We start from the raw sequence: 26638 nt of genomic DNA on the forward strand, positions 1-26638 counted from the left end.
TAAATTACCAAAAAGAACAATGTATATGTAAAGTATTGTGAAAATACTTTCTAATTTTTTTTATTTTTTATAAAACTTTCTAAAAAATTATTTTAAAAAGAACTTTCAAATTTTCTAAAAAAATTATTTTTTTCTCACCAATAATAACTAATAATAACTTACCACTTAAGATTTATTATGAAAATATTATGATAGTATTTCTCAATTTTAATTTCTCATTCTTTATTTTATTTTTCCCTTATTTCTTTACTTTTTTTTTATCCATATTTCCTTCTTCTTTTTTCTTCTTTTTTTCCTCTTTTTTTCTCCTCCACACACGTACCCTTCTCTTTTCTTTTTCTTTTTTTCTTTTTTTTCCTACCACTTCCTCCAGAACATTCCACTTTTCCTTTTTTTTTTTTTTTTTTCTTCCTTCTTTCCTTTTTCCCTTACCACTTCCTCCAGAACATTCCCCTTTCTTTTTTTCTTTTTTTCCTTCTTCCCCTTTTTCCTACCACCTCCAGAACTTCCCACTTCTTTTTTTTTTTTTTTTTTTGACAGTTCGAAAGCTACAAGGAAGAGAGAAGATGATGATGAAGATGATTGAAACATAAGAAAATCCCTCATATCTCTCCTTAATTCTCAAATCCCTTAAGTCTTTACCACCATTGGGTTTGGATTTGATTTTGGGTTTGGGTTATGGTGTTTCAGTTGATGGTTTAATTTTGAGTTGATTTTGTTTTGGGTTGATTTTGAGTTGGGTTTGGGATGGATTTTCCAATGGGGTTTTGAGTTGATTTTAAGTTGTTTTGTGTTAATTTTGAGTTATTTTTGGTTTGGTTTTGTTGATTTTGTGTTTGGATTATCAAATGTTGAAATGAGTTTTGTTGATTTTGTTGATTGTGGTGGTAGACCAGTGATAATTGGGTGGTGCTGTGTTTGTAGTAGTACAAAGAGGGCAAAACAGAGAGAAGAGATGAGACGAATGAGAAACAGGCGTGAGAACTGAGGACATGAGCATGATTTATTGAAAGATAATTTGGTAATTGCCTGAAGAGTCCAACGAATAGTTGATCAACGCGCATGAACATTTTCTAAAATGGATCTCAGAGCTCCTTTATGGTTTGCGCGTTCTTAACCTTGGCCCAAAATGCAACTTTTTTCAAAAAGTTGCATTTTGTACCTAACCAAATGGGCTTTTTGAATCAGCCTTCTTCAAAACAGACTTTTTGGGTTGAAAACGTTGAAATAAACAGACACTAAGGGTGACAACCAGATTGCTCCCTGCAATTAATGGGCTTAAGCAAATTCCAACTTCATTTACGATTTAGGATTCTACAGTTCTGGATTCAGAAACATATTAAGATGCCTACCTAACCAACACAATATTTGCCTCAATTTTTTCCAAAACAACATGCCATGAACATTTTGTACCTCAAGGACTGAGTCTCTTATATGCCTACCCAATTACAACCTACACATTAAAAAAAAATGCCATCTCTGCACAAAAAAAGATTTAATATTATTATATTCCAGACGGTTCTTGTCAATGGCTTTGAAGTCATGTTAAACAGAAAAACAGATATTTTACTAGCTTGGAGCATAGAAAGAAACCGAGGAGGGAGGGGATTGGGATGGTGAGCCAATGGTCACTGCACATATCTTAACAAATATTTGATTGAATGTCAAAGCAAGCAGACAATATATTATATGGCAATGGATGGTTCAAGTCCTACTGGAGTCTCTGTCTGCAATATTCCATATGGCTTGGCAACTTTGCACTCTACATACCAAATTGCAACTGGAAAGAAAATCTCAGTGGATACGTATAGTAGTTCAAAGTTTCAAGGACTTCACCAGTAATCCCCACAAGAGCGTTTTCCTTCCTTGAAATGATGAAACCGGTTGTTGTCCCTAATAATTAATTCCCTCCCAACAATCTTAGACATGATCTTGATGGCATTGTGACAGTCACGCAGATACAAAGGTTCTTGATGATCCTAAGAGGCGTTCTCGCTGGAGTACTAATCAGACCATACGCAATTGCCATGCTCACTATGATAGAGCAGGGCCTACTCCTTGGCCTCCTGATTAATGTCATGCAGAACATATCTTGTGTCTGGCACATAACCACCTTCTTTCATCCCAGCGGCCTTCAGCTTTTCATCATCCTTGTAGAGAGTTGGGTTTCTGAACTCACTGATCCTATTCTTCCCATCAAGCATGCTGATTGCAGTATACTTTCTGGGAGGTGGGGTAGGGATCTTATCAGCAACAGCCTTCGATGGGTCAAGAGAAACCATTAACTCCTCAGCATGGTCTTCAAGATCAACATTTCCATGAATCCGAGCATAATTTCTCAATGCATCCCAAACCTCCACAGTGCACTCAAAAGGCAGTTTCTCTATAAAATCCTCTGCTTCATTAAGATGCCTACACTTCCCAAGCACACCTAGAAGCCCCATATAATGCTTAAACTCTGGCTCAATTCCATACTCGCTCTTCATTGACTCAAAGTGTAAAAACGCTTCTTCCAAAGCATCTACAGATTCTACACTAGCACAAGCTGAAAACACCGCAAGAAAAGTATCCTCAGTGGGTTTCAATCCCAGCTCCCTCATCTGCTCAAACAACTGCAACCCATCACCACCCAACCCGTTATCCGCATTCGCATTAAGCATTAAAAGCCAAGTGTCCATACTCCTATTAGGCATATGATCAAACACCCTCCGTGCATCAGTCATCGCCTCACAACTGCTATACATTTCAATCACCATATGGTTCAAACTAAGATCACCTCGAAACGTGGATTGCAGAAAGAAATCAGGAACCTTTTTCGCATCCTCATACGACTTGGACGCCTTAACTCTTTCTAACAACTTATAGAAGCAATTCCAATCAGCTTTAACCCCTTTCTCCATCAATTCAAGAGCTTCCTTAACCTTCCCCGAATTGCAAAGCATTAGTACATCATTAACCGAAGGCGGTGGTGGAGAATCAACCGGGGCTTGAACCTCAACAGCTTGGCCTCTATTAACGTTTTGGGGATGTGGGTATCCCTTATTTTGATTGTACCACTGGTTTGGTGATCTGGGTTGTTGAAAACTCGGGGTCTAAGTGTTGAACTGGTTAGGGTTCAATCCACAGTTGGGATAGTTCTGACCACCTTGATTGGAATATCCACGGTTGGGATAGTTTTGACCACCCTGATTGGGATATCCACGATTGGGATAGTTTTGACCCTGATTAGGATACCCACCATGTGAATAGTTCTGGTTCTGGTTCTGGGTTTGTGAGTTCTATCCTTGGTTTTGTGGGGCCCACTGATTAAGGTTTTATGAATTCCAACCTTGGTTTTGTGGGTTCCATTGCTGTTTTTGTTGTGGTTGTGGTGGTGAATGGGGTATTTGATTATACTCATTTGGGAATGCTGAGGTGCTTAGGGTTTTAGTTAAGGTCTCAATGTTACTATTGTTGTTATGATTGAAAATGAAATGAGAAGGGTATAAAGGTCGTACCTTGAAGAAGGAGGATGAGAAGTTTGGGGTTCGTACGCGTCGTAATGCCATGATTGACGCCATTTTTGTTGAGCTGAACTGAGCTACCAAGTTCAAAACCCTAAACCCGTTTGAGATAAACCCTATCGAAACGGTGCGTGTGAGTAGTAATAGTGTGTGAGACTGAGAGTGAGGCAGAGTCGCTCAACTCAACGCTTTGCTTTCTAATATTTTTTTTGGGGGAATTTGGTTTTAGCTTGGTGTGGTGGATATGATCCCAAAAAAAAAAAAAAAAAAATTTCGAGTAGTGGGCCAGATACGGGCTCTGGACCTCGATCCAAAAAAATAAAAATAAAAAAGCATTTTTGAAAAAAAAAAATGATAAAATAATAAAATCAAAGGCAAGTTGGGAATGGGAGGAACGAGGAAGTGATGTTCATGACTCATGTTGGATGGTTATGTGTGCTACATCAATATTAGTTTTGATAATCTTGATTTGCATAATTTTTCCATAATTTGGTATTTGGGTTAGTTTTTCTTCTATAGGTTAAAAAAGATATCGGTGGGTGTTGGTCACTCTTTTAGACCAATGTCAAGTTTTGAGTTGGACTCTCAAACTCATTTGAATTAGTGTCTTTGAGGACCTTAATTGAAAAACCCACAACATATCCATGTTTTATGTTTTTTTTTTTTTTTTTTTTTTTTTTTTTTTTTTTCAATGATTTATGGGTGACACGTATACAATGCATACCTATTTTTCTTAATATTTGTGTATAATTTATTTATTTAAAAAAGATTAGAGCATCAAATGCATATTCACTTGTACTATTATATTACTCTATATATGATTCTATTACCAAAGTTTCAAGAAGTTTAAAATATTATTATGATTAAAACATTATCAAATGTTTCAGAGTAAGCGAGTTTTATTATTTGTTATTAACTTTTTATAAATTATAATTTATCATTTAATTTTGGTTAAAATCCGATTTCACTTTATGTACTTTAGCCGAACAATTTAAGGTGATTCTTTTACTATTTATTTAGGGTTTTTGTTAACAAGTGCCATTGCGCATATAATAAGGAGGAATTTATTGGATGCCACTGCATTAGAAAACAATAAGAACAAATAAATAAATATTTCTTTAATTTTCTTATGTGTGGCTGCATCTAAAAAACTAATCAATTACAATAAAAAACTCAACCTTAACCATTGCATTCAGGCAGACACTTGTTAAGTAGATCCTTTGTTTAGTATGTAATTTTAATGATACTATTTTTTTAATATGACTTTTAATAAGCATGTGCATCATGTGAGCATACTACATAAAAAGTAGATCCAAATTCTTCAAGCACAAGAAGCATCATTTTTCTTTTCTTTTCTTCCCTCTCTCCCCCCAGTCAAGCAATTAAGGACCTTCGTTAGCGAACACAGAGCATTTAAAGGACTATTTGGTGAGGATTGAACTGTGCAAGGCTTTGGCAGGAATGTCAAGTAAGTGAATGGTCATTTTTTTTTTCTTGCTAGGCATTGCAACCGAAATGAGCTATTGGAGACACTACCATGAGGCCTGCTTTAATTTACTCGTAAAATTCATAGCGTGCTGGCAGCCTGGCACCATTGCATTGAGGGTACAAACTTCAGAGTTCAGACACAAGCCACACCTCAATTGTTTAACTTGTATCGTCTAATTTATTGAAGAAACAAGAAAGACCTCCTCTATAACATTCATCACAGATATACTTGGAGTGAACTTTAGAAAACATATGAATTCTATGAGAACACCATAAAATTAAATAAATTTTTTGCTCCTGCTACATTTGTGGCACAAATTCCTTTTTTCTTTTCTTCTCAGACGAGAATAACAAAAGAAAACGCTGCACACAACATATAGCATATAAGCAAACAAACAAGTAGCAGGAATCTGCAGCAAGGGCCTTTAGCCTTTCCTTTCACCTTCTCATGCCTGGTGCCACTATTGGAGCTACTGTAATTCCACGCCGTTGTCTATCCAAGTTGGCTTCCCAGCCTTCATCAAGAACCAGCCACATGAAATCAAATAAAATCCCAGCTAAATAAACTAAGAAATGGATTAAATTTAAGAAAGTAGCAAGTCAATGCAAGAAATCATAAAATTAACAAGTATCAACGTGTTCCTTTATGACGCCTTCTATCTTTACCAATCACAATCTTTTGAATAGATTTTTATATTTGAAAACGGTATTTGTTTTGGTCTGCATCATCAATTATGACATATGGTTGGGTGGGGGTATCATGATCTCAGAAATCATGCTTGTAATTGACCAAGTCATTGTATTCTAATGCAGAAATTGGATTTTTTTTTCATGGTGAGAACCAAGTTGTCATAAACAAATACACAGTTGTGGATGTTATATGTTTTATTAGTGGGATATGATTTGTCCTTAACTGAAGATACCATTTACGAGGCTAAAATATAATATGCACCCAACTAATCTGTTGGCTGGAGGACTACTAGCTCATGTGATTGTCAGATTATTAAGGTACCAGTTGATGGTTTAAAGACTTGTAATTTTGAAGAACATTGACTGGGACAAAGCATGTGGTATCATAATAGTGCATAGTGTACCATGCTAATCAGATTCATTACACACTACTGCAATAACAATGTAACTATGTTTGGATGCAATTTCTTCGTCCCTTTGCTACTTTAATGTCAATATTAAAACAGAACTAAGGAAAATGACTTTTAAGAGGCCAAACTGCAGCAAATATAGGCATAACCACTAGACAAAAAGTACTATCTTCAAAGTGAAACCACTGGTTTTCCTTCACCAATTCCAAATAACTTGGAAATCAGAAGTATAATTTACTACAGATATCATGAGATTTTAATTTGAAGTGAGGTTTTAAGTTGCTTAACATGAAGAAGAAAGAGCAAGAGTATTCATAGAGATTTTAAAAACAATGGTATATGGATTTGATAACTAAGAAGCGATTACCTATCCCCATATCAAACCCACGACTCTTGAGCTCTCTGTATTCTTGACACAGAGCACAAGTAGCACAGAAGAAGTGCACTAAGCAGTCTACACAAGGTGCCTCTTCCAGGTCGTATTGCGCCCTCAATTTTGAACGATAAGAGCATGAGTACAAGCATGCAAAACCAGTAAGACCCAGAAGCCCATAGAGTATGCCACTTTCAGCACAATCTAAAAGCACCAGCAAGCAATATAACAAATATAAGTAACCTATAACCATCATTCCATATTCATGAAATTGACAATCAGCAAGTTGTTATTCCTAGGCTTACTTGAAGAACCTCTGGAAACTATCTCAGCAATCTGTCCAAATGTGACACAAGGGCAGAAGCAAGTAATAAAACCTTAAAACATAAAATTGAAAGCAGTTAATAAAAAAAAACATGGGTTGATGCTTATATGCCTAGAAATTAGTGATGAAGCTAGATGAGTTTTCAGGTCTTTACAATTTCCAGGATTATCACAACAATAGCAAAGACCAGTAGACCACTTCCCTGCAACTACACGAGCACTCATGCCGGGGGATACATATGGAGGAGCATACGGTCGTCTGGGACTTGTATTTGGAATTCCTGAAGCCAGGACAGGACCTGGACCATGTTCACTGGCATATGTCTCATAATCATGTACTGCAGGGTACATTTTCTGAGTAACTGAACAAAGGTAGTTGTGGCAATTAAGCTTAGCCCTTGTGCTTCTGTCATGAATAATAAGGTTTGGGTCCTAATATATATTGGCAGAATTGTCATTCAATTAGTGGAAATACCAAATATGAAAATAAAAATGCACAAATTTGACCAAGTGAAAAAAAAAAAAAAAAAAAAAAAAAATCCTTATATAGTAATCCTCTATATCTATCTAGTATCTGTGGAGTTACTCTCCAGTTTTGAAATACCAAATATAAAAGTAAAAATGCAGCATTCCTTCTTCTCCCTGTAAATTCTAAGAAGCTGCACAAAGTCGCATTTCCACTTTCTTATTATTAAATATTAAGAGATGATTCATGTAGGATTTTGTATTAAATGCAAGTTCCTTGGGCATTCCTGATGCAGATAACAATGACAAGAAGACCAACTTCAATATTTAGCATTGACTTGTGACTTGGTTATTTAATATTTCAACTTAAGTCTATATTTAAACATGGTAAAATAAATCGTTAGGTTGCATGATGCAGTATAGAAAACAATAAACATTATTTCATCCACAATCAGTAATACTGGTTTTAGCTGACATGATAGCTGACAAACATATGGCATTAAGTAAAAATATACTTGGTTTTTACACACAAGGAATTTATTTGTTCATTTAACTGTTACAGTTTCCCTTTAAATCACTGGATACTGCAATGGTAGGAATTCTTATACTAAATACACTGCGCTTTGCCAGTAATAATCGGATAAAGTACCAGCTTTCCCTAAGCTTAAACTATTAGGAAAATAAATTTAATCACTAAAGTAATATTTTAAGGCTCTCCCTCATGTGTGGGCTCAGAGAACTCATAATATCTTTCTTTAACTTTTACTTCTTGAACTTTGGGCTAACTTGAGTTGGGCTAAGCCAGATGGTCCTACAGCCAGCGCAATATTGCTTACTATTTCAACTTTCAAGGCATTTGCAGCTCCACTGCATCATTAACAAAATTTAGCAGGTTGGGATGCTGACAAAAACAGCATTTTTAAATTATTTATATAGTTTAAGACAAAGATTAAGGTACAAGAGAGGCTGATATATAATAGTGTCACTCATTTTTATGTTTTTATTTTATTTTTTAGCTTGATACTAACATGTGGAGAGCTGGTGAGTCCACTGTACTTTCTTATTGTTTCAAGGTAGATGAAGCTCCCAGCTCCCTACAACCTTGAGCAAAACTTAACAGCTTGGAACTTTGATATCGTGGTCTTTGTTTATTTATGGGGTCAAGAGTCAAGACCAAAGGTCAAGAAAGGCTGATTTATTTTTTATTATTCTTGAGTTGCTTAATACTTACAAGTAGAGAGCTGGTAAGTTAGTCTAATTATTAGTGAGCTAATCTTTATCAAAAGTTCAACTTATGTCAGTACTCAGTAGTCAATAGTGATAGTAGTTATTTTGAGGAGTCAAATTTGGTGAAATTCCTTTTATAAATTGGATAAGCAGTCCAATTTAATCCAATTGAGGTAAATTGACCAAACAGAATGAGTAAGTGGTGCATGTCCATTTTAATTACTAACTTGACTCCAATACAAATCAGGTCAATCTTATCTTATTTGAGGTAAATTGACCAAAACAAAATGAGTAAGTGATGCATGTCATTTTGATTACTGACTTGACTTGAATACAAATCATGGTCAATCTTAACGGGATTAGCAAAATTTGAGCATAAAACTATTTTGAGTATTGAAAACTCAAACTACAAGTCCATTATAATTATAGCCTTACCATATATTAAGGAGACAGGTGAACTGTGCCTAGCTGCAATCAGTAGTAAAATTATTTACTGGCAAAGCATTATCCTTTTGGTTTGTGGACTCAAAAGTTGATGAATTCAAACACAAATCAAGCTATTTGTGTTTTACCAAGGGATTAGCCCACCCAAAAAAAAACTCAGTTTTACAAACGGGCCCACCAAAAAAATTTGATAAATTCGAACACAAATAAAACTAAGTTTTACAAAGGGATTAGCCCACCAAAAAAAAAAAGCTCAGTTTTACAAAAGGGCTCACCAAAAAAAAAACCTAAGTTGGGCCCAACCAAAGAAAAAAAGACTAAGTTTTCCAAAAGGGCCCACCCCAAAAAAAAGGAAAAAAGAAAAAGGGAAACGACTCCGCTGGGGATCGAACCCAGAATCTCTGGTTCCGTAGACCAGCGCCTTATCCATTGGGCCACGGAGTCATGTTGTTGAGAGTGGGATTTGAACCCACGCCCTTTCGGACCAGAACCTTAATCTGGCGCCTTAGACCAACTCGGCCATCTCAACTTTTGCTTCTACATCTTTCCAAAATTTTATTTATTCTTTCTTGTCAAAGCCACGCAACCTCAATTCCTCGCCAACTCGCGCACATTTTACCGCCAAATTCGATTTAAATTTTCAAATCTCTCTCTCTCTCTCTCTCTCTCTCTCTCTCTCTCTCTCTGTGAAAACTCTCAGAGAAACGAGGAGAGGATTTGATTTTCCATGGAAAACGAAGACGAAGTCGAATTCCTCTCAGTTTCTGATTCCACCGATTCCAGCGAGGAATACACCGCAGACCTTGAAGAAGAAGAAGAAGAACTCGATTTAGACGCTAACAACGAAGAGGAAGACGAACCATGTGTGAGCCGTTCTGTACCGTCCGATCAAGATCGGAAATCGAAGAACGTCGATGCTCTCTTGAGGTCCGCACAATCTGATTTCGTTAATCAAAAGCATTTCAGCTCCAAGATTCAATTAATTCGTCTATAAACTTTGTGCCTCTTCCATTTCAACCTAGGGTTTTGCAATTCATATAGCCATTACAATTTTAGCATTTCAATTTACAGATTTGGATTTTGCATAACACGAAGTTCCAAATTACAGATTTGGATTTTTTGGAATGTATGTATAGTTGGGCTTGTTACTGTCTCTAGGGTTTAGTTTGCTGCAATCAATATGGGCATTTAGTTAATTTATTACCACAAATTCACAATATATGTTTAATTTTTGTGTATGGAAGCTTTTTGATTATCATTTAGATTCTTGGGTTTGTAGGTCTACTGGTGGATGTTGATGTATAATTTTTAATTGTATTTATCGAAGAAAAAGTGTTGAAGTAAAATTTGACATAAGTGACAATTGTATCACAGAGGTGACCTAGTGGTGAAAAGACAGCCGCTGCTTCCACGAGTCCTTTCAGTGACAGAAGCAGCAGCAGTTTGTCGAAAACCCTTTAAGCCGCCATGTTCTAATGGCTATGATGATCAAAATACACTTGCTCGTCGTCTCTGGGCCCGCAAAAGATTTGTGCCGTGGGGCTCTTCAAGGCCAGCATTGGTTGCAATTACCAATAGAGTGAATGTAACAAGTAGTGCTGAGAAGGATGTAGTAGAGGAGACTGTGACTCTGCCACCTGGGATTGAGCCTTTGGTGTTGTGGCAACCTGAAGAATCCGAGAATGGGGCTGCTAATTTGGTGCCAATAGTAGTTGACCCATTGCTTGTTCGTTTCCTTCGGCCCCATCAAAGGTATTGTTCATGATATTAAAATCGAAAATTTTATGTATGCTGTGTAGGGGTTTTATATGGAGAGCCCTTTTCCTCTGGGCTACATATTTGAAAATCTGTATGTATATATTTGTAACTGACGATGTTCAGCATGTATTATGATTGTAACCTTTTATCTATTGCAATTTGAATGTTAAAGTGCCCAAATTTTCAGTAATTTGGATTAGTTTTCAATTGGTTGTGTTTCTTGTATTAATGAGATAAGAGTTCTTTTACTCCTATGCAGAGAAGGGGTTCAGTTTATGTTTGAATGTGTGTCGGGGTTATGTAGTGCAGCAAATATATTTGGATGCATTCTGGCTGATGATATGGGGTAAATATCTCTGTGTCTGATTGCTTTTTATCTATTTACTCAGCCTGTTTTCCTTTCATTTTATCATCATTTTTCTTTCTCTAATCTTCAGAAGGTTATAATTGATCTTTGCAGTTTGGGAAAGACGTTGCAGTCAATCACCTTACTGTATACTCTTCTTCGTCAAGGATTTGATGGGAAGCCAATGGTTAAAAAGGCCATCATTGTCACTCCTACCAGTCTCGTAAGCAATTGGGAGGCCGAAATTAATAAGTGGGTTGGAGAAAGAGTTCAGCTTATTGCTCTCTGTGAAAGCACCAGAGATGATGTTATCTCTGGAATTGACAGGTTTATAAGTCCACACAGCTCCATACAGGTAAATTTGTGTAACTACTCTTGAATTGTTTAAAAGATGCACTTATTCAACAATAACTTCCACAGGTGCTGATTGTTTCATACGAGACATTCCGGATGCATTCTTCAAAATTTAACCATAGTGAATCCTGTGACCTTCTCATATGTGATGAGGCTCACAGGCTGAAAAATGATCAGACATTAACAAATCGGGTATATGTTGTGAATTTATATGTTTCCTTATATTGTTTTTTTTCCTCTACGTGCCAATTTTTTTTTTAATTATTTTAAAAATTATCAATAAAAATTTCTTTGTACCAGGCATTGGCTACTCTCTTGTGCAACCGCCGTATATTGTTGTCTGGAACACCAATGCAGGTAAGAGGCACTTTGTTTTGTAACTTATTATGAGTAATACTCAATTCTGTATCGTAATTGTTTCCCAATACATATTCCTGCAGAATGACCTGGAAGAGTTCTTTGCAATGGTTAACTTTACGAATCCTGGAATACTGGGTGATGTTGCATATTTTCGCCGGCACTATGAGGTGATTGATAACTTTACTCTTACATATTATTTATAACTGTTGAGGATGAAATCACATTATTGATTTGAGTAATCGGTTTTTCAACTTGGTGAGGTTTTTTTTTTTTTTTTTTTTTTTTAAATTTTACTTTATTATCCTCCATTTTATTGGGGTATGGGGGGGAAGCCTGAGTGGTTGCTAAAACTATCTGTACTCGAAACTGGTCTTGCTCCTCTTTAACAACTTGGCAGCTAACAATGGAGCTTACTCTTCAAATGCTAAACCTTTCAGTGCATGCTCATTCTGTTTTAAAACTGTGACAAATGTATCACTAATCCTGGAATACTGGGTGATGTTGCATATTTTCACCATTACTATGAGGTGATCGATTTCTTTACTCTCATATATTAATTAAGCTGTTGAGGACGAAATTACATTGTTGAATTGAGTTGTCAGTTTTTTAACTTGATTAGGTTGTTTTTTATTTGTTTCTCTCCATTATTATCCTCCTTTTTATTGGGGAACATGTTCATCTCGGGATGGGCTTAATCGAAAGATCTATGAAATGGCATCTATATGGGGATTGGGGATGTCTAACTGGTTGCTAAAACTATCTGTTCTTGAACTTGGTATTGCTCATTGCCATTATGAAGCTAAGAACGAGACAACTTGGCAGTTAACTTTGATGCTTACTCTTCACATGCTAATGCTGTACTCTCAAGTGTTATTGCTCTCTCTCTCTCTCTCTCTCTCTCATCTTTACAGTGCATGTTCATTCTGTTTTAAAACTGTGACACATGTATCATGAAGGCACCTATTATTTGTGGAAGAGAACCTACTGCCACTGAAGAAGAGAAGAAGCTAGGTGCTGAGCGCTCTGCAGAACTAAGTGCAAAAGTTAATCAGGTAATGCAAAAGTTAATCAGGTAATCTGTTCTATTTGACATGTAAATTGTAGAAGTAAGCTTTATCACTTAATATGGGTGAGAGTTGTATCAGCATCTATCATCACTACTCTTGTCATCGAAGATGAAGTTTGTGCTTGATAGCTAATAAAGGTATTCAATCAAGATACATTTGTTGTGTTATTTTCTTAACTAAATAACCACTATTTCTTTGCAGTTTATATTACGAAGGACTAATGCACTATTATCAAATCACTTGCCACCAAAGGTAAGGCACTTGCTTCATCTTTATGCCGAAATTTTCTTATTCTTTTTCCCCCTGTTTTTGGCAGTCGCTTTTATTTTCTTGAAGATGACATCAATTTGCTTAATAAAAATTGGGTCCGGTTAATGTGTGCCCTTAGGACACACATTAAGCTTTTTATTTTTAGAAACATTTTCTCAGGAATTGAAAAAGCTGTCATTACTTTTTCAATTTTTGAGAAATTTTTTCCAAAAATGGAAATTAATGTGTGCCCTAAGGGCACACATTAGTAAAATCCATAAAAATTTATCTGTTTATTTGACTGTGTAATATACAAGCTTTCAATCATAAATTGGAACTTTCTAGTTGTTATCAAGGGCATTTTCTGCCATGAATCTTGATATTTTGTTATGAAGAATTTAATTTTATTGTTATTCTGGGTTTTTTTTAGTATATGAGTGGAGTGAGGGGGACTAGAGTTCACTTCAAGAAGAGTAGTAGGCAGCTGCTTGTAGTTTTCTCTCTTTTTTCCTTTATTCGAGATTTTATTGGTGTTCAGTGTACCTGATGAGTACATGATAAAAAAGAATGCTTTGCATTCCAAGATTTCACCTCCAAAAATAAATTTTGAAATAGCAGTCTCTCCATCCAGAGTTGTGGGATTTCAACAGGGGTTTCCTAACCTCTTACAATATTCAATATGAAGCTTGTAGATGTGATAATGCCTAGATTGTTTTGTCCTGGAAGTCAAGAACCAGGCCTTAGTCCCAAAATTTTGGCATTGGCCACTTTATTTGTCATTCTTTCGATGTAGCAAGCCGTTAGTAGGGAACACCTCAACGTGTATTTGTAGTGGATCCATTCATAATAGAGGGACTAAATTTTACATTGACCTTCCGCATCCCTCCTTTTTCCAGGCTTGGGACTGATTGTAAGCAAAATATATGACACTAAGCACAAATACAAATGGAGTTACTCAAATAGAGTCCCTTGGGCTGAAGTACTATCGTTTTCGTCAGCTGATTTAATAGGCATGTGAAGTAATATCCAATCTGATCAGCTTATTGATCTGCCTATTGAATGCTTTAAATCATAAAAGATGTCTTTTATGACTATAGGGCAGTCATTTTTTCTTCATATTGTAGGACATTCTTCTAGATCTGAGATCAACTTATCAAGAGCATCGTTGGACAAGTCCAGCTAAACACAATGTGCATGAAATTGTCTTTCTTTATGGTTGTTTGTCTTAGTCTAATTGAATTTTTTGTTCACTGAGTGAGTGGCATCATCAATGCATTCACTAACAGACAAGTTCCAGTTTAGTTTGGTAAATATAGAACTACTTTTTATTCTTCACTAGAATGGTAAACTATGAAGCATATTCATAGAATCAAGTCTGATTTAAACACATAATACTCTATTGTAATGGGAAGTGTCCTTGAATGTGAACCCTGTAGCATGAATCTTCAAGTTGGTATACTAGACTTACATTCAATGGAAATGAAATCCTTGTGAATGGCACTCTAGAGAATATTGATTATACAGTTTGGCATGGTAGATTAATTAATTCACAGTTTGGGGCTAGAAATTGTTAACCAAAAATTGTTATATGTTTATTCATACATTGTGTTTCATAGTGACTGCAAAGTTTGGTTAATGTTGATGTTTTTGAGTTTAACCCTATGTTTGGACAAAGGGCGATTGGAGTAGAGAAGAGGAGAGGGGAAGGGTAGCTGGAGTTCCGAACATACCCTAAGTGGATTGTACTCTTGTATGTCTAGAAGTTTGTTTGGCCTCTATGATAAAATTTTTATTTGTTTACTTATGTCCCTTTGTGTGTAAAGCCCAGAACTTCATACTCCAATAGTTCAATTATAAGAAACTTTATGGGTAAATGCTTTAGTTGTACCTTACCTAGCATAATCAGTCAAAATTATTTTCTGAGACAATATATGCAAATTTTCTTGATCATTTTAAAGGTTTGTTAGAGTAACCTTTTCTACATAATTTCCATCTTTGTCCTTTTTCTGTAACAATCTAAACATTGTGTTTTTTAAAATCTGTGGCTTCTAATTCTTTCCGATTTGCAGATAGTTGAAGTTGTTTGTTGCAAGTTAACTCCTCTCCAATCAGACCTATACAATCATTTTATACATTCCAAAAATGTAGGTTCTCACTTTCTTCAGCTACTGTGCATCTAAGTAATTAGTGGTTAATAACAGGTTTTTGTGTCTGACATGGGTGTTATTCCATTGCCCCTAAACACAGGTTAAACGGGCAATCACTGAAGAGATGAAGCAGTCAAAGTCAAAGATTTTGGCTTATATAACAGCTCTTAAGAAGTTGTGCAATCATCCAAAGGTATGAGCTATCTGGGATCTGGGGTAAATAATAATTTGGGTGAGATGATTGCATTTGCTAATAATATATTCTTTATGTTTTCTGGAAATTTTAAATTATATGGACAAACAGACCGTTTCATTTTGGAATACAAGAGGCAAATCCGCATCTTAAGAAGGTTAAGATTAGGTTTGACATCTTAGGTCATAGGCTTTTGGAAAATAGACATTATCTAGTTTTGTTACCTTTTTCATTCTTTCATAGTTTATGTTTGTTTTAAGTGTCAGTACCAATTTCATTCTCATGGAAGACGTGCTATCTTGTAGCTGATTTATGACACCATAAAAAGTGGAAGTCCAGGAACTTCAGGTTTTGAGGATTGTATACACCTTTTCCCACCAGAGATGTTCTCCGGAAGGTAAGCATTCTTGTTTATTTATACATTCTATACTTTGTTCTCAACAGTTAGTCTTAGTTTCTTATCAAAAAAATTTATAGTCTCATAGTTTTCTTGTTCCTTATTTTGTTAGATCTGGATCGTGGACTGGTGGTGAAAGGGCTTGGGTTGAGCTTTCTGGGAAAATGCATGTCTTAGCCCGGCTATTGGCTCATCTACGTCAGAGGACTGATGATCGTATTGTCCTTGTGTCAAACTATACTCAGGTAAGAAGACACCTAGCTAATTGAAGTACTTAGGAAAATGAAATAAGAATCACCTTTTATACGTACTATTGCCTTTTTTCTTTTTGGTAATGGGGTAAAGTTCTTGATGTTAATCTATGCTATTCCATCAGGAAGCATGTCAGATTTTGTCAATATTGGAACTGATGAGGCTATAAATATTGTTGTCATAACCTTATGGTGGAAGCTGAACTGATCAGTGTTGTTAAGCATGCTTAAAGCTCAAAGCCCCAAGGTCTTAGCATTTTGCTTGGCCAAGGCGAAGCTAATTTAATGAAGCATGCCTTAGGCACCTTTTTTTTTTTTTTTACTAAAAATATTTAAATCATTAAAATTACCAACTTGATCTTGAAGAAAATGACATGGAGCATTGATTTAATATACAAAAAATATTATTAAGGTGTTGTATTACACAAGCAATTTTTTTATTTACATGTAAATCGATACAAACAAGGTTAATTTACTATTCTTGTGTGTTTTGGTCTTTGCCTTTTAGATATATGTTGAACCGTATACATCATTTGATGATATCTATCAAAGCTATGTATTTTTATAAAATACAAGTGAATCATATAAAATGTTATGTTTAAATTTTCTATGACTAGATTATTATCATAATGTCCATTAATAACTGTTTTTTAATTTTACTATATAAAATTCTAAGAAATTGAAATTACTTAAGTAAAATTTGAACTTACAAACTTTATACAATTGTACTTACCTAATAGGTACAATATATAACTATTTTGTTTTTTTTCTTATATGTTATGAATATTCCTATTAGAGGTTAATATATATTATATTTGAAAAATGCACTTGTGCTTTGCGTTTTGTGTCTAGACTCCAAAAGGCCTGTGCGCTTGATGCTTTTACCAACACTAGAATGGATAAGATATAATCATATTGTAGTTAGTGTATTGCCTTGTAGAATAGCCTACTCACTAATATATGACTTCCATTTCTGGATTATCTTGTGGAGATTTCCTTTTCCTGAACTAAAATAAACATAGAAGGAGAATAGGTTTTATTTACACTTCTGTTTATTCAGCTTTTCAGTTGGTTAAATTCAAAGATTCTCCATAATGAACTAGAGACTAAATTGATGATGATGTTTGATTGAATTCTGTTCTATATTCATTCAAGATGTAATTTTCACTGTCTTCATGCTTTTTTTTTTTATTGTACTTCTCTCAAGGTTTACAGAATTAGGATTTAGGATTTCTCTTTTGCTCCTGTGGACTCACTGCTGCTTTGAAATTTGGGTATCCATTCTGTTTGGTTTTGTTTGATAATATTGACTGTATGTTAATGATAAAATATTGATACCTGACCAATTTTAAGTTGTTACAAACAAACATTTCTGTGCCTGTGGACAGTCCACCTACTGCTATGTTGTACAAAAATGAGCCTATTGTGTAGATTTCACTGTTAGTGAAACTTTAACAGTTTCAGATATCTGATAGTGAATGTCATAACATCACTTACAACCTCAACACCCCCCCCCCCCCCCCCCCCCCCCCCCCCCCAAAAAAAAAGATTATGATGGGGATCAAGATCAATTGACTGAGAACTTGAACTAGAATTGCATTAAAATTAAGAATTAAAACTGGAATTACAGAGGAACTGGAGAAACAAAGTTTCTGTCCAGGTCTGAAACTAAGTTAAATTCACATAAAAAAACTGATTGTACTCTTACATAGCTAGCCTATTTATAATCTTTAACTATTAGGAAATAAAGTAGCTAATAGTTATATAAGTCAAAGCTGTAATTAAAGAGGATACATGGCAAATATGAGAAGTCAAAATAAGGGGCTGCTGGCAGTCCTAAGAGGTCAGAAAGGTTGGCTGGCTGTTTGGCTTGTAGAGGGTGGCTGGTTGTCAGTCCTAAAGGTAGAGGGGGGGTGTTGGTTGACTGTTTGGCTTGTAGAGGGTGGCTGGTTGTCAGTCCTAATGGTAGAGGAGGGGTTGGTTGGCTGGCCTAAGGATAGAGGGTGGCTGCATCAGAATGTCACATGAAAACAATTTTAGATATTGTTTTGCTTAAGTCTCTGATGTTTTTAGTTTTCTTGTCATTGTATATAATATCACCACACTTGGTAAATTTATTTATCTGTTTAACGTATTGGTTTTCAAAGTTCCCATCAATTCAGAATCTCTTTTGCTCCTCTCTTCACATATTATTGCTTCAATAAGTCAGAAACCTTGAGTCAGCTGACTCAGCTCTTCATTTCAGTGAAAATCCTGCCATAGTTGTTCTGTGTTAGACTTGTACCTGCAAGAATTTTCTATTTGTCAAACTTTCCTATGGCCAATTAAAACAAATGTTTCTGTTCTTTATACAGCCTAATCACTCATTCAGTAGTGACCAATTATTTATTTCTTACAACAACTTTTCCCATAGGATTCAATTTTTTCCCCCTAAATTTCGGTAACTGTGATGTATCAGACACTGGACCTTTTTGCTCAGTTGTGTCGTGAAAGAAGATACCCATATTTGAGGCTGGATGGAACAACATCAATTAGTAAAAGACAGAAGTTAGTGAATCAATTTAATGATCAATCAAAGGTATACTGTTATTCATTTAGGTTTTTTTCCCCCTGTTCTTTTCTCTATTTTTGTTGAGCTCTATTTGGCTTATCTTTGGATAGAATAGTTATAACTTAACATCTTGCAGGATCAATTTGTGTTCCTCTTGAGCAGCAAGGCTGGTGGTTGTGGCCTCAATTTGATTGGTGGAAATCGACTAGTCTTGTTTGATCCTGACTGGAATCCAGCAAATGATAAACAAGTAATTGCTTGGGTTAAACTCTAGATAAACAACTGGGAAGTGAGTTATAAAATATTTATAATTTTCTCATATGACATAATATTGTTACTGTCTGCATTGTGTCCTACATTAATAGGCTGCTGCAAGAGTATGGAGGGATGGACAAAAGAAGAGAGTATACATCTACAGATTTTTGAGTACAGGATCAATTGAAGAAAAGGTTTGAATTGGAAGAAAATGAACAATAATTAAGACAGCCACATTTTTTTTTCTCTTTCTACATTTGTATAATAATTTGGAGCAATTTGTGTTCAGATTTATTTATATTAATTATTAATTTTCTGTAGGTGTTCCAGCGTCAGATGTCAAAAGAAGGGCTTCAAAAAGTTATCCAGCAAGAGCAAACAGATACAACGCAGGTTTGAATTCTTTTTTATGCTGCTTCATTTTCTCTTAATGGAATGATGTGTGAAACTATCTTAATTTCAGGTGAACTTTCTTTCAACAGAAGATCTACGTGATCTTTTCACATTTCATGAGAATGTGAGGTAATGCATCTTTTGAAAATTTTGACTTAATTAATATTGATAAATGCATCACTGTGAGAATGTTGCAATGTGGCTTGAATTGTGTCATGCGAGATTTGTCCCCTTGTATGTTGGTTAGCCTTGGCTGACTTCGGTTTTGGCTTGGTTTTGTGATTCCTCTCCTCCCTGGTACGACAGAACTGACAAGTACTGCTTAGTCCTACTTGGTTAAGGATTTTTAGTCACTTTACCTCTAAAGTCAACTTGAGAGAAATTATCTAAATATGCAGGTAGCTCTTTGTAAAACTCTTAAACCAATCTTTCTATTTGTGAGAGAGATCTCTTCGGGTTTTGGATTTTGTGAGAGTTTTGTACCACCATTATAATTTCTTTATTTTGTCAGTGTGACTTTATCCTTTATGCTGCCTGTGGATGTAAGCCTAAGGCTAGTAGAGACACATAATTCTTATGTTTCCGGGGTGATTGTAATTAACTACACTACAACAGTGAATGAATTTGCTGAAGGGACATTCTGTTAAGTTTAATTAGCTGTAAATACATAGTTTTTTTATAGTAAAAACCAATGAGGCAGATTCTTTTTATTCTTGTGATGGTTTTGTACACTATACATCGCCTGATGCCATAGTTTCTCTTTTGTCAACTAGAGTTGTTACTGTTTTGTAGGTTTCAAATAAAGTGTCAATTTAGATAGATCTATCTTCTGGTCTCCTTCTCTTTCTCTCCATTAAACGTAGTACTAATTATAACTGCTGGTCCTACCAACAATTGGTCATCCTATCACTACTGTGACACATTGATACTGTTGAAATAGATAAGATGATATCTAATGACACCTTCTCCAAATTTATTCCATTTTATTTTTATTTTTGCTTTTCAAATCCTCTTACTATTCCCTTGAATAGTTGGTTGAAATGCTTCTTAGCTGCAAAAGTTCATATTCATGTTTGGATAATAATATTGAAACTTACTCTATCTTCTAGTATAAATATCTGTATTTTATGTATGTAGGTCTGAAATTCATGAAAAGATGAACTGCATCCGTTGCCAAAATTACAATGAAAAGATTGAGAGCATAGAAGAGGGAGATGAAAATGAATCAGCAAATGTAAATTGTCAATCCGATCCAGAAACCTCAGATATAGGTGGATTTGCAAAAATTGCTGGATGCTTGCATAAGTTAAAGAGCTCGGAGAAACAGGTTGGGCATATTCATTTTGTAGATATCACTGCTTCTAATTTTATTTTAGGTGGCTGATTTGATTCTTATTTTTGAGATGATGCTTTCAGGTAGGGACTCCTCTAGAAGAAGATTTAGGTAGTTGGGGGCATCATTTCTTCTCAACATCAGTACCTGATCCTATATTGCAAGCTTCAGCTGTTGATGAGGTGTGTCATTGACAATAATATATTTGGTTTTATTGCTTTCTTCAAAGTATACACACACACACATGCACACGCATGCACGCACACACACACGCTTAAAGAAAAAATGAGAGCCCATCACCTTTAGATTGGTCACAAATGTTTGCCATACTTGAAAATTTTCTAGATCCTTTCTTACTGAAATATGCCAGTTTTTCTGAATCAGAAAATATAGATCAGCTCCAGCATCCTTAGTGAAACATCTTCTGCATAGCATCCACAATCACAACCTTTTACATGCTTTTTGTAATCAGTTACCTTTTTTTCACCAAGATGGTTTACTCCCAACATGTTTGCTTAAGAAATTTGTGATAGTAGCATATATCACAGCATGAGTCATCTATGCATTTTGTCGGTAAAGCAACCTAGCTTTGGCACAAATTTCAATTACCCATATTAAAGAGAGTTTACAGTATTTTTTTTATATTTTTTTTCCCATTTTCCTTATTTGTATCAAGTATTCCATAAAGGCAATACCAGAGCATTTTATGCCTCTGTATATAATGCATGGCATAATTTGGCCGACTACTTAATGCATTAGAAATTGGTTTTGCTTCCCTTGTTAGTGAATAATAGTATTACAGTGTCTCATACATTCAACAACTATATTTCTGTAGTCTTTTTTCCTCCAGTGGAAAGTAGATATGCATAGGACTCACATGTTTTTGTTCCAGGTGACATTTGTTTTTACAAACCAAGTGGATGGGAAACTTGTACCTATTGAGTCCAATGTAAACCCAAAGATGCAGGGAACAGAAGAAAATGAGAATGGTTTCAAATCAAAGCCAAACCCGAACAAAAAATCCATGTTATATTCTCAACATCAAAAACCTCTGCAATCTGTTTTGTGCAATGGAGATTCTACCAGGAGCACATTATGTACATTTTCCAAGCCTTTACCAAGGTCAACTATGAAATCAGTGACTACTACTTCTAAAGATTCAGCACATGTAGAATCGAGGACTAATCTCTCTCTTGGAAATCAATTACCCCAAAAAAGATTGACTCCAGATACTGTAGTACATGATGATGATTTTGAGTGAGATTGGTTCTACTCATACCATAACTGGTACTATAAACAACCAGCAAGTAAGCAAAGCAGCTATTTTTGAAGTCCGCTTGTCTATAGTATTTGTAAAGTGCATGACTCCACAATACGGAAACATCTCTATAATCAGTTAATCACCTGAATCAATAAAACTAGGGCACGTTTGGTACACTGTAATAATTATTACATAGGAATAGGAATAAGTATTACAAGGAATACATTAAGTTGGAATGTAATAAGTATTACTATTCATTAGTTTGGTGACCATTTAGGAATAGAAACCTTAATATGCATCCACAATTTAGTAGAGTATAAAAAGAATGTGTAATTAAATCATTTTTAAGTCAAATTTCCTAAAATACACTTATTTTAGGGTGTTCAAAATAGAGCTAATAATTAACAACAAGGAAAATTTATTTTCTTTCCTTTTGAAGATATGGCAACTAATGGCTTTTTAGGAAATTAGTTATTACATAAGATGAAAGAATAGATATTCAGTACTTTTGATAAGGAATAGTTATTCCTCATTTTGAAGAATAGCTAAACATTAGGAATAACTATTCATTGTAATAAAAATATAACCAAACAACTGAATAGTTATGCCATAGGAATATCTATTACATTACAGTGTTTATTCCAGTCTACCAAACGTGCCCCTAATGTTTCAGATTTAGGATTGCAACTTTCTAATAGGTTGCTGAAGCCATCACAGCAACGAGGCATCTATAATAGTGGCACGAATAACCGCACTTTCAAAGATGTGGAGCTTTCAGCCATTGATTCAATGAACTTACTCTTGAGAGCATTGTTTGAGTGGTCTTGTACGGAAATAGCAATGAGCATTGGTTGTAATTATTTATTAGATTTCACAGGCTCTTTTTCCTTTAGGACCTAAGTTTTCTTTGTTGTAATTCTTTTATTTATATATATATATGACTGACTGATTTGTTGAGAATCCATAGCCAATCTTAAAATTTTGGAACTTAGTCTTGGTTGTTCTAATTCTTTTAGAAAAGTTTGGCTATTCATCTTGGGTACTTAGGGTTTTTATCTTCTTGATAAATTAGTTGTTATTATTATTATTATTATCATTTAATATAGATATGATACTCACATAAATTTATATATATATATATATATATATATAATTTTGATTAATGGCATATGTTTTATAATTGTTGATTTTTTACAACCAAGTTCATTTTTATGTAGGTTTGATTTTAGATCCCTAATCGACTGATAAGAGATTTTAATTGGAACTTACAATAAATTTATCACTCGTAAGATAAAAAAGAGTGGTTGGAAGTTTTCTATTGAGCAAAGAGAGTTAACTGATATTGTGGGTACCCGAGGATCGAGGATGAAGTTAAAGAGTTGCAGTATTGGTGTGGAGATGCCACGGGCCTGAGGAGGAAGATTACTCGGGGAGAGGAAGGGATGAGTCAAAAGGACTCTAAGGCGTTCCAAGTGGAAAGAGGGATCTAATGAGAGAGAATTAGTGATCATAGGAGAAGTTTCTAGTTTGGAGTAGTCTGTTGCCTCCGCATTAAATGGCGAGCAACGGATTTATTAGCTACATTGATAAGAAAATGACCTAAACAGTGTAAGTCATAGCTAAGTAAATTCCTTCCACCACTTTCTTTAGATGTGAAAAGAGATAAGTGTCAGGAGGGGAGGTTTGTTAGGTAAAGATGGAAGGTTGAGATATGAGGGAGGAAAAGATATATAAGAAAAAGAGGGTTTACAAAGAAGTGGGATCCAAACACAAGTATCTAGATATAGAAAAGAAACAAGAAGAACACTGAGAGAAGAGAGTGAATAGTAACATTTTTTGTATAATTGTGGCCTCCTCGGGCCAACTTGTATTGAGAAATCAGCTCATCCATTTATTTATATTTTCTTTTTCTTCCTTATTTTTATCCTCGGCCAGAGCCTCCCTTTTGTTGTTTGTTTCCCTTTCTTACAAATTCATTGTTTTAGGCCGCGGTTGAACTAATCTAGCCATTATTCTAAGTGGGTTGAGCCGCGAGTTTTCCTGATCCTTACAATTGGCACCATCTATGGGAAACAACAAGGTGCTATGGATTTGTCATGAATGGTTATGGCTAACGTAGGCCAGGATAGGGAAGAATTGATTGGCTTGCAAAGGGAGAACTAGTTTGTTAACTTGGAGCGAAGGAGGGATAGGCAACATACCTTAAGCGTTATGGTGGAGTCTTACCACACTGAGCATACTGAGCAGAGTCACTCAAGGATTAGAAGTCATGTTTCACATGATCAAGAGACACGGAAGTTGCAACAGGAAGTAGAATGCCTACACAAGAAGCTAAGGCGTAGTGAGCGTGATAGGAGTCCATCCTCCCCACCAAGTGATAGGTCAAAGGGAACCAAGGATCGCTCATGTCGTTGTAGGTCTAGAATTCCATCTAGTGAGTCCTATTCAGCCCCTTTATGCTAGGACAAGTTGGAGAAGAGCAGTAATAGGCGTGAGAAAAGGTCTTCCCACCATGGCACGGGGAACGATGCAATGAGTAAATCCTTATAGCAAATTTCTAAGTCACCTTTCGTCAAAAGGATTAACAAGGCCAAACTTCCTTATCGGTTTTCTTCGCCAATGTTTACCATTTACAATGGGAGGACTGATCTCGTGGAGCACGTCAGCCACTTTAATTAGAAGATGGCAGTTCACACCAATAATGAAGCCTTTATGTGCAAAGTGTTCCCCTCCAGCCTTAGACCAATAGCTATGCGTTGGTTTGACGCCTTGGAGGAGGGGTCAGTGGGGTCTTTCGAGGAGCTAACAAGGGCTTTCGGGGCAAGATTCATAACGTGCAATAGAGTCCCCAAGCCAGTAGATTCTTTGCAATGAAGGAAGGGGAGACCTTTAAGACATATGCGAATAGGTATTAGGAAACATATAATGAGATAGATGGGAACTTTGAGGATGTGGCTGTGAGAACCTTTAAGGTTAGGCTCCTTGCCAAGCACAAGTTGAGGAAGTCATTGACAATGAAGTCCGCTTTGAACATGCGCCAACTTATGGATCGCATAGATAAGTACAAGTGAGTGGAGGAGGACCAGATACAGGGAAAGGGTAAAGCTAAAATGTTCTCAAAGAAAAGGGATCCTCAGGGAGGAGGATACCAGGGTAATCGCCCTCGAAGGGAGTTTTCTAGTCAAACGTCATCCACGGGAACTCACTTGGTCAATTCATTGTTTAAAGAGCCATTGTATCAAATACTAGAGAAAATTAAGAATGAGCCTTATTTCAAGCGACCCAATAAGATGGGTGGGGACTCATCCAGGAGAAACCAAAGCCTCTATTGCTACTACCATCAAGACAAAGGACATACTATAGAGGATTGTAGAACCCTGCTAGATCACTTGAACCAATTGGTGAAGGCGAGGAAGCTCAATCGGTTTTTGCATCAGCCTACAGGGCAGTTCAGGCACTCAGGAGCTGAGTTTCATAGGGATGGTGCTCCTCGACCAGAGTTTGGTACTATCAATGTGATCTTTGCCAAGCCAGGAAATGATGGGAGGTCGAGTACCAGGGTTATATCCGTGGGTGGAGGTTGTGACTTAGAGGCCGAGGATCAAGCTCCTAAAAGAGCTAAGGTGATGATCATCTCTACCTTGGGTTTCTTTGAGAAGGATAAGGAAGGAACTCTCCAACCACATGATGACGCTCTGGTGGTTACCATCAGGATTGGTGGTTATAACGTAAAGAGGATGCTAGTTGATCAGGGAAGCAAAGTAGAGATCATGTACCCCGATTTGTACAAGGGCTAAACTTGAAGCTCGAGGACTTGGAAAGGTATGACTCACCATTAATGAGTTTTGATGGTAGGATGGTGGTCCCCCGAGGAATTATAAGGTTACCTGTACAAGCTGGGGATGAAGAGGTGCAGGTTAACTTCATTGTGGTGAAGTTTTTTCCCCTTACACATCTATCCTGGCCAAACCCTGACTTCACGCTATGGGTGCTATATCCTCAACCCTACATCTAAAGGTTAAATTTCCTACTTAGGGGAGAGTGGGATGGTTGGTGGGTAGCCAGGCCACGACTAGGCAATGCTTCGTGTTAGCAATTACACGACAGCCTTTAGATCCTATTGTGGTGATTAAAGATCCAGTCCCTTAGCAATTAAAGGGCCCTACAGGGGGGCAGCAGACTAAGGTGTCTGGAGAGTTATCCGAGGAGCTGGAGAATGTGGTAATAAGGCAGGATCAAGAGCGATATTTCCAAGTGGGATCCCAGTTGCCACTCTTGGAAAAAGTAGAGTTGGTGAAGTTTCTAGAGGTTAACATTGATGTGTTTGCATGGAGTACTTATGACGTTCTAAGGGTTGACCTTGGGTTTATATGTCACCAATTGAATTTGAATCCCGAGGCTACGCCACGTAAGCAGCCTCCTCGGCGGTCATCCAAAGATCATGCCGAGGCAGCAAGGATAGAGGTAAACAAGTTGAAACAAGCTAAAGCCATTAAGGAGATCTTCTATCCCGAGTGGTTGGCCAACACTTTAGTGGTTAAGAAAAAGAGTGGGAAGTGGCAAGTTTGCGTGGACTTCACTAATTTGAATAGCCCAAAAGACCCCTTTCCCATCCCTAGAATTGACCAATTGGTGGATGCCACGGTGGGACACCTTCGGATGAGTTTTCTAGACACCTTCCAAGGTTACCATGAGATACCTCTGTCATTGCCTAATCAAGAGAAGACGGCCTTTCGTGCTCCTAATGGGAATTACCATTATCAGGTGATACCCTTTGGCCTCAAGAATGCAAGATCCAC

General features: G+C 36.2%; 2 protein-coding genes, 2 non-coding genes and 2 pseudogenes across 4 annotated transcripts; 2 read left to right on the plus strand and 4 right to left on the minus strand.

Moving 5' to 3' along the window:
• Nucleotides 1-1478: 1478 nt before the first annotated feature.
• LOC115966230 lies at nt 1479-3693 on the minus strand (annotated as a pseudogene).
• A 1736-nt stretch (nt 3694-5429) lies between these two features.
• LOC115967578 (protein PLANT CADMIUM RESISTANCE 2-like) lies at nt 5430-7139 on the minus strand. The gene is made up of 4 exons (XM_031086698.1): nt 6944-7139; nt 6770-6841; nt 6459-6668; nt 5430-5506 (listed from the first exon to the last, which is right to left on the minus strand). The coding sequence occupies exons 1-4, from the start codon at nt 7137-7139 to the stop codon at nt 5430-5432; spliced, it is 555 nt and encodes a 184-aa protein (XP_030942558.1).
• A 2156-nt stretch (nt 7140-9295) lies between these two features.
• On the minus strand, nt 9296-9368 carry TRNAR-ACG. The gene has a single exon. It is a non-coding gene; the product is annotated as a tRNA-Arg (tRNA).
• Nucleotides 9369-9372: 4 nt separating this feature from the next.
• TRNAL-AAG lies at nt 9373-9453 on the minus strand. The gene has a single exon. It is a non-coding gene; the product is annotated as a tRNA-Leu (tRNA).
• Nucleotides 9454-9491: 38 nt separating this feature from the next.
• LOC115969632 (protein CHROMATIN REMODELING 25) lies at nt 9492-22799 on the plus strand. The gene is made up of 22 exons (XM_031089328.1): nt 9492-9851; nt 10299-10676; nt 10942-11028; nt 11143-11383; nt 11449-11574; nt 11683-11739; nt 11823-11909; nt 12699-12794; nt 13011-13061; nt 15128-15202; nt 15306-15398; nt 15704-15795; nt 15908-16040; nt 18505-18624; nt 18734-18847; nt 18963-19046; nt 19174-19245; nt 19316-19374; nt 20383-20572; nt 20662-20760; nt 21471-21885; nt 22513-22799. Exons 1-21 carry the CDS (start codon nt 9652-9654, stop codon nt 21837-21839), a joined length of 2823 nt encoding a protein of 940 aa, XP_030945188.1. The 5' UTR covers nt 9492-9651; the 3' UTR covers nt 21840-21885; nt 22513-22799.
• Nucleotides 22800-24371: 1572 nt separating this feature from the next.
• LOC115966785 lies at nt 24372-25636 on the plus strand (annotated as a pseudogene).
• The last annotated feature ends 1002 nt before the right edge of the window (nt 25637-26638 follow it).

The sequence above is a fragment of the Quercus lobata genome, chromosome 11 (assembly GCF_001633185.2).
Source record: "Quercus lobata isolate SW786 chromosome 11, ValleyOak3.0 Primary Assembly, whole genome shotgun sequence".
Lineage (NCBI taxonomy): Eukaryota > Viridiplantae > Streptophyta > Magnoliopsida > Fagales > Fagaceae > Quercus > Quercus lobata.